At 34.2% G+C, this 7,396-nt stretch overlaps 1 protein-coding gene and 1 long non-coding RNA gene across 3 annotated transcripts; one reads left to right on the top strand and one right to left on the bottom strand.

Annotated features, from left to right (window-relative positions):
* The first annotated feature begins 385 nt into the window (after positions 1-385).
* Positions 386-1,904, top strand: LOC110908432. Its single transcript, XR_004879067.1, has 2 exons — positions 386-1,411; positions 1,552-1,904. It is a non-coding gene; the product is annotated as an uncharacterized LOC110908432 (long non-coding RNA).
* Positions 1,905-3,648: 1,744 nt separating this feature from the next.
* Positions 3,649-6,981, bottom strand: LOC110908431 (uncharacterized protein At3g50808). Of its 2 annotated transcripts, none has more exons than XM_022153370.2 (4): positions 6,835-6,981; positions 6,572-6,748; positions 6,179-6,394; positions 3,649-4,122 (listed from the first exon to the last, which is right to left on the bottom strand). In XM_022153370.2, the coding sequence occupies exons 1-4, from the start codon at positions 6,835-6,837 to the stop codon at positions 3,931-3,933; spliced, it is 588 nt and encodes a 195-aa protein (XP_022009062.1). In that variant the 5' UTR covers positions 6,838-6,981; the 3' UTR covers positions 3,649-3,930. The 2 variants fall into 2 exon arrangements, with proteins under 2 accessions (XP_022009062.1, XP_022009063.1); XM_022153371.2 differs by having other exon boundaries at positions 6,572-6,745; positions 6,835-6,978.
* Positions 6,982-7,396: the final 415 nt, after the last annotated feature.

The following is a 7,396-nucleotide window of genomic DNA, read 5'->3' as shown; positions in this document are numbered from 1 at the left end:
TACACATTGGGTTTCACCTTCAGTGTTTCTCACAACAAAACACAACAACAATGCCACTCTAGGAGGATTAGAAGTTAGCAAAGTTTGGAGAATTAAGAATCTCCAAAATTAAAGTAAGTCACTTGCTTCGTTCTTACCTATTCTTAATCTATTCTTCGTGTTTTCATTCTTACGTTCTTATTTTTTATTTCAAACATTTTAGTTTCATCTTACTATGATGTTTTCAAATGCTCTTAATCTTGTTTTAAAATTATATACTACTTTAATTTACAACATAGTTTGGCTATATGTGCTTGTACTCTAAGCTTAAAGTGTATTCTCTGCATTTTGGTGTTGTATCATATGTTAATTTGGTTGTAACCATTATCCATTTATATACCCATTTATTCCTAGCCAAACACACCCATATGTAGAGAGAGAAAATGGGATAAACTGAGAGGCAGCATGGCCATCCCACCTTCTGCGGTGGCGGAGCCACGATGGAGCGACAGTGGAGTGACGGCGTAGATGTGGTGAAGTCACGGCGGAGCGGTAGTGGAGCCACGGCGTAGATGCGGTTACAGCTACACCGTCACGAACGAAGCAGACAGCGAGAGGTTAACCGGATCCTTCGCCGTTGTTTCGTCACCGGAGGTTCGTTATTTTTCCGGTCATAATCTCCGGCAACTACAACTTTTTACACACTCAATATATACACTTACGTACATGATTATTCGTCACTTTTTGTACGGAAACCTAGGGTTTCTTCGTGCCAGTTGTAGATGGTTAGATAGTTCTAGATACTTTGGATGTTAGTTGTGCAGAATTAGTGAATTATTGTTTTAGGTTGAGGATTGTTGCTGGTTATGCATTGCTTATTAGTATGTTGAATTAAAGTTTTGTTAGGTTTTAGCTCCTACTTTTTAGTGGATTACAACAACGCCAGTTAAGTAGCTTTTGCACTTTTGCTGAGAAGAATGAAGTACAGTGACAACTATGAAATTAGTCTATTAATTTAATTACAACGAACTGCCTTATACCCAATCAAAACAAATAATTCAACAAATACATGTACTTTCACTAGGCACACTTTACCAATAAGTATCATGTGTAGCTTGGTTTTAAAAAGCGCGTCTTAGGCGCGCTTAAGCGTGAGGCGCAACAAGGCTTACACATTGGGGCTTTTACACTCAACGCCTAGAGTAATTATAAGAAGCCCCAAAAAGGCACACTTTTTTGGGATTTCCTGGCTTTTTTTTTGGCCTGAGGCGCGCGCCTCTCGTACCTAAGGTGTTTTTATACATCTAACTGTTGTATTGGAGATGTTATTCAAGTGGCAAACATGTGTTGGAGACGAGCGGACATGCTACCATGGAACAAATTGCTTGAATAGGATCAACGGCAGTCGATAGCATAACAAAAAAGGAAAAAGGTGTATCTTTTACTAGCCCTTATTTAAACTGAAGGTTGTTTATGATTGTTTATTTACTAGAAACAGAATTGCCGATCCACTACGTTTATGAACCATTTGGTTTACACTTTATAGTCGTGTAACTACACAGCTATTTGCAGGTACGCGCTGTGTGCACGCCTTTGAAGGTGTTTGGAATATATATACAGTGAGTCTATATTCAGGGGCCTCCGTAGATCATCAAGTTCATGGGTAATATATATAAACCTTTGTAAACTTAACTGCAGCAAATAGTGAATGCAAAGTTGCAAATATGATTCTTTTTTTGGTTTTGGGAGTTGATGTTTTAGTTTATTAGCCCTGTATGTAGTGTACGTGTATGATTAGATGAAGTATGAACTTCATTCTTTTACATTTGTAGCATACATATTACTGTATTCATAACATATATGCACGGCAGACATAAATAAAAATCTAGCCCCCGTCGCATCGCAGCGGGTTACTTTTCTAGTTATATCTAATGTTAATCCAAGATCATACACCTCTGTTGTAGTAATCATCGATCAAACAATGGATTTAAAAACAAAAGACGACCATGCTTTCACCATGTTCTAAAAGTCCTAACATATATGAGTTTAAGGGTATCTATGGTTACACCAATCAAAGGATTGGTCTTGTGAAATTGGCCCGATGTTGGCTTGATTGAAGGAGTTTTGGTCTTGTGTGGTCTGGTCTAGATCTAGGCATGGCCCATTGGCCCAATGTAGCTGGTTGATAAGGGACGTACGATGGATTTGTTTTCAAAATAAGAGAACTCAAAGTGGTCCAAGATTAATTAATTATAAAGAATCTTGGAAATATTCCACCATTGGATTGTAAAGCCTTTATTCTATTTCGTTATCTAATTTCCTTCATACATTCATTAACCTATTTTATGTAATAATAAACCAATACCTAACGGCTATGTTTATTAAAGATTCTAATTAATGAAGTATAGAAATTTTAAAATTGTCAATAATTTGGTCCCCATTCTACACTAAAATAAAATGGTTTCATCTTTGCATCAACAAACCTAGCAAATGAGGCGTGCCCATTAATGTCAACTTCTATCATCATGAAGCAACATCCCCAACGTACAATGAAACGAAAAAAAGTTACAGTTATATGAATTTTTATTAACGATAAAATATGAGAACAAAAAGTATTTAATTTTGAAAAAAACAAGTGGCAAACGAGTTTAGTTTGGTATCCGTATATCTAAATCTCAATTGAAGTTATTGGCATAAGAAGTTATATTAATGGTATTAGAAATTTCATTAAAGTGAAATATAGAGAAATAAAAGAATAAATTAAAAATTGATTCCAACTCATTGAGCCAACCAGGGGCGGACATATAGAGGACCAAGGGGTAGCCTCCGCTACCGCTTGGTCGGAAAATTTTTGACGTTTTTAGTGTAAATTTTGGAAAAATTTGACGTTTTTTCGATTTCGTTACCGCCTATTTATAAAACGTTCCCGCTTGGTCGGAATCCTAGATCCGCCACTGGAGCCAACCAAACTAGCTAGGTTCCATCAAAGAAACATGACTTTTACCCAACTTTTGCTTTGTGTATATGTAATTAAAAAATAAAAAGAAACTAAGGAAAAGGTTTTTCTTTTCTTTCTTTTTTTTTCTTTTTTGTAAACGGCCCATGTGGGTTGGGGGGCCAATAAAAACTATAAAAATAGACTCCATGCCCCACGGAAATTTTGCTTTACTTTCTTAATTGCATGTACACACATTTCAATTATACATATGTATGGATTATTGGGTTAAGGCCTCATGAAATAGTAAAAATTTTATCCTCTCTGAATTTTTTTTTTTTTTTGTTAAAAAGTAACTCACAGCCTCACAAATCTTACTCTTACTATATATGTTGTGTTGAACTCTCAATCTCAATCTCATGAAAGTGATACTTTTTCACCACCTTGATACTATTAGGCCACAAATCATTTAATAAGTATTACGTTCAACCTTTTAATTATAATAAGATACTTAATGTCCTTAATTATTTTATTTTATGTTTTCTTCTAACATATCCACGTCAGCGTGTATATAATAAAAAAAACTATTATTATAATAACCCGTGACAAATCCTTGAGTCGAATTTGACTACTAACTTGATTGATATTCGTACTATGTTCAATTATCTTACATGTTAAAACAAAATCAAGAGAGACTGGGTTTGTATCATCTAGTTACTTTCATGAAACTATAATTTGTGAATCATCAAATCTTTATGAAAAAGGCATACTATATGAGTTATTTATAATGATTTACAAGAGAGTTTTATCTTCACCATGTACAGCAGCATTATATGGTTTTAAACATCTTTATCATATATAGAAACAAATAAATGATAGCCTTGAAAGGCTTGGGGAAGGGATGCCCAAGATGTGTGTATTTGGTGAAACAAATTGTCAATGTTGATGAGTTGTATAAAGTAGGAGAATTGAAGGGTAGTTGAGTAATTTACTTTTATATCGTATATGTATATATATTATGACCCAAAAGGAGCCCTATGAGGAATCCCCTTTCTTCTCCTAGTAGAGGAAGTTGAAGGAGGTGTGAGCGGGTAAATGTCTTGTTGTGAGCCTTCACGCAATTCTTCTTCCCCTATTCTTGTTGATGATGATGATGATATCTCCTCAAACATAAAGCTTGTGTTTCCATTTCTTTTTATTCCTACAACCTTTTTATTTACAAATAAAAAATAAATAAACTTCAAATAAAAGTAATATATATTTCCATGTGACAAAAATAATGAGATCTCTCGTATGATATACAAAAAAAAAGCTAAGAACTCTAAAACAATAAGAACCATTAGGGTAACTATGAGTTAAAACATACCTATATAATATAATACAATATTGCCAATTAGTTTATAAAATTTTAGAGTTTCCATCTCATGATGGTGATTGGCATTATGTTATCATTAATGTAGGTTGTGAATAAATAGTGATGATATAGACGCATGTGATTCATTCGGTAAAGGACTAATAAAATGAAATTATTTGTAAAAGAGTAAATTGCTAAAATAGTCCCTAACGTTTGTTTATATTTGCTAGATACATCCAAAAAAAGATTTTTTCTCATATGAACCACTGAGTTTCAAAAGAATTGCTAAATTCATCCAAACTTCAGGGACGATTTTAGCAATTTAATAAAACAAACTTTTTTTGGATGGATTTAGCAAATGTGAACAAACGTCAGGAACGATTTTAGCAATTTACTCTATTTTTTTTATTTTCACCTTTTTATTATATCTCTTAATTAACATAAAATCTATTTATTTTTTTTATTTTCATCTTTTTATTAAATTTCTTATTTAACATAAAATCTACTAGTTGTTTTTGAACGGCGAATTTCTACAACAGGCGATAGATTCGCACCTGCTTTTGCATGCCCTCCACCCCACTCTGGCCAAGACTATGTTATCTTAACCGGGCTTACGCTTGGCATCAGAGTTTGGTTTGGCACTCCCCGACAAAATTTCCAGCCTACTGCCATATGTGAGTAGTTGCACCCTCCACAAGAGCTGAAAACTCTCTGGAGTAAATGTACTGTAATAGAAAATTCGGGCGTACTCCGCGGGTTTCGAACCTGTGACCAGGCCTTCACCCAGTATTTTTTTGTTCATTTATAAAATAAAATACACGTTCTTGCTAAACAGGTAACAAATTAAACCGTTGAAAAGATTTTGTCATATAATTAACTTTATTAAAGGATTAGTAATGAGTAAAATGTTTACATTTTAAAAGACTTGGTTAGATGGTTAGATGATTATAAATATAAAACCGTATTCATAATTGTAAAATATAAATGATTAATCTTTATTATGAAGTGGGTGAAGGCCTGGTCACAGGTTCGAAACCCGCAGAGCACACCCGAGTTTTCTATTACAGTGCATTTACTCCATAGAGTTTTCGGCTCTTGTGGAGGGTGCAACTACTCGCATATGGCAGTAGGCTGGAAATTTTGTCGGGGAGCGCCAAGCCAAACTCTGATGCCAAGCGTGAGTCCGGTTAAGACAACATAGTCTTGGCCAGAGTGGGGTGGAGGGCCTGCAAAAGCAGGTGCGAATCTATCGCCTGTTGTAGAAATTCGTCGTTCAAAAAAAAAAAAACTAGTAGATTTTATATTAAATAAGAAATTTAATAAAAAGATGAAAATAAAAAAATAAATAGATTTTATGTTAATTAAGAGATATAATAAAAAGATGAAAATAAAAAATAGAGTAAATTGCTAAAATCGTCCCTGACGTTTGTTTAAATTTGCTAAATCAATCCAAAAAAAGTTTGTTTTATTAAATTGCTAAAATTGTCCTTGAAGTTTGGATGGATTTAGCAACTTTTTTGAAACCTAAGTGGTTCATATGAGAAAAAATCTTTTTTTGGATGGATCTAGCAAATGTGAACAAACGTTAGGGACTATTTTAGCAATTTACTCTTTATAAAATTCAGATATTGTTAAGAATTAAGATGTTGAGAAATAAAATTATTATCTGAATTATTAATTTATTGAAATTCAAAACATAACATTGTAATATAATTATTATTATTAGTAATATAATATAATTTTGGCGGATGATGGGTTGGTTTTTAACATGTAAATGATGAGGTCATGGTACATGCCAATTCATATGGGTGAGTTGTATTGTCAACAATGTGAAGCAAAGGCGATAATTAAAGTAAAATTAGGTATTAATTAATTAAATAGAATAAATGAAGGAGATGATGCTAGCTGACCTTACAGCCAAGTGAGCAAAACCGAAGGGCATCCAAGAGGCTCCTTCCACATATTTCACAAATGTGAGAAACCGCTTTTCCAGATTTAGGCTGAGGCCTTTCGTTTAGAAACAATACTCTTGCACTGTTTATGACGTAAGTTTGCACCCCGCCGATGTTCAACGCTTTTTCGATCTCTGAAACTCTCACCACATCGTGATACGACGATCTCCGAATCTGCACTTTCATCCGTTAAGTTTTCATTATCAAATCCTCCTTCCTTCCTTGGTCATTATACCATTAATATGTCCGTCCGTCCGTCCGTCCGTCCGTCCGGGTTATTCTTGATTTTTGTTAATAAATAAATACATTGCAGTTTTTTTCTATATAAAAAAAAATGTATGTTACAAGTACCTGAATGACTTGATGATCCTTATGGCGTGAAGATCGACAATAGAAGCAGAAGGCATCGCAATTGCAATCCAAGCAATACATATTGCACTCACTTCTGGCGGCGGCTCCGTGTGTCCGGCACACGGAGAAGAATGCCGTTCCAAGAAGCTTCTCTAGCCATGGCGGCACCTGTTGCTGCTGCATTGCATTGCATTCACCAATAACACACACACAAAATAAACAAAAACACGTACAAAATCTATATATAGCACTGAAGAATTTACCATTGCAAATAATGTGCAGCCTTGGGAATTGAATTGAACTCCAGCAGAGAGATTCTTGAGAGAGAGAAAGCTTGTACAGAGAGAAAGGAAGGTAGAGAGAGAGAGAATTCATCAACATAATAACGCCTGACCTGAGCTTAGGGACAAAAGCTAGCATTGTTAAAAAGGAACAAATATTATTCTGGTCCTAATACTACACTTAAAACCACGTTCGGTCCCTCTAATATCATTTTCAACCTTTTGCCCCTACAACTGCCTGCATATTTCTTTAAAATTCTTTATAATTTGCAAACACTTTGTTAACCATTCGTTCGGCTGAAAGTTCAATAAATGAACGGACATGAACAACAAATTCGTTCGTTTAGTTAGAAAACAAACATGAACAGATGATGCGTTCGTTCATTATGTTTGTGAACGTTCGGTAATATGTTTATGTTTGTTTGTATTCATTAATTCATTAGTGTTTTTAGTTTTTATATTGTATTTTAATACTTCAAATTTCCGACAAATAAAATATTTAATAAGTATGGGTATATTATATATTTTGTTCATGAATGTTTCT

The sequence above is a fragment of the Helianthus annuus genome, chromosome 14 (assembly GCF_002127325.2).
Source record: "Helianthus annuus cultivar XRQ/B chromosome 14, HanXRQr2.0-SUNRISE, whole genome shotgun sequence".
In the NCBI taxonomy this organism is placed as follows: Eukaryota; Viridiplantae; Streptophyta; class Magnoliopsida; order Asterales; family Asteraceae; genus Helianthus; species Helianthus annuus.
The sequence above is the reverse complement of the archived record's forward strand: the minus strand, read 5'-3'. Positions and strand labels throughout refer to the sequence as shown.

Coding starts and splice junctions, on each gene's coding strand:
- LOC110908431 (XM_022153370.2), bottom strand. Junction 6,395..6,571: donor AGGATCATCAAGTCATTCAG/GTACTTGTAACA, acceptor ATGAAAGTGCAG/ATTCGGAGATCGTCGTATCA. Junction 4,123..6,178: donor TTTGCTCACTTGGCTGTAAG/GTCAGCTAGCAT, acceptor GTAAATAAAAAG/GTTGTAGGAATAAAAAGAAA.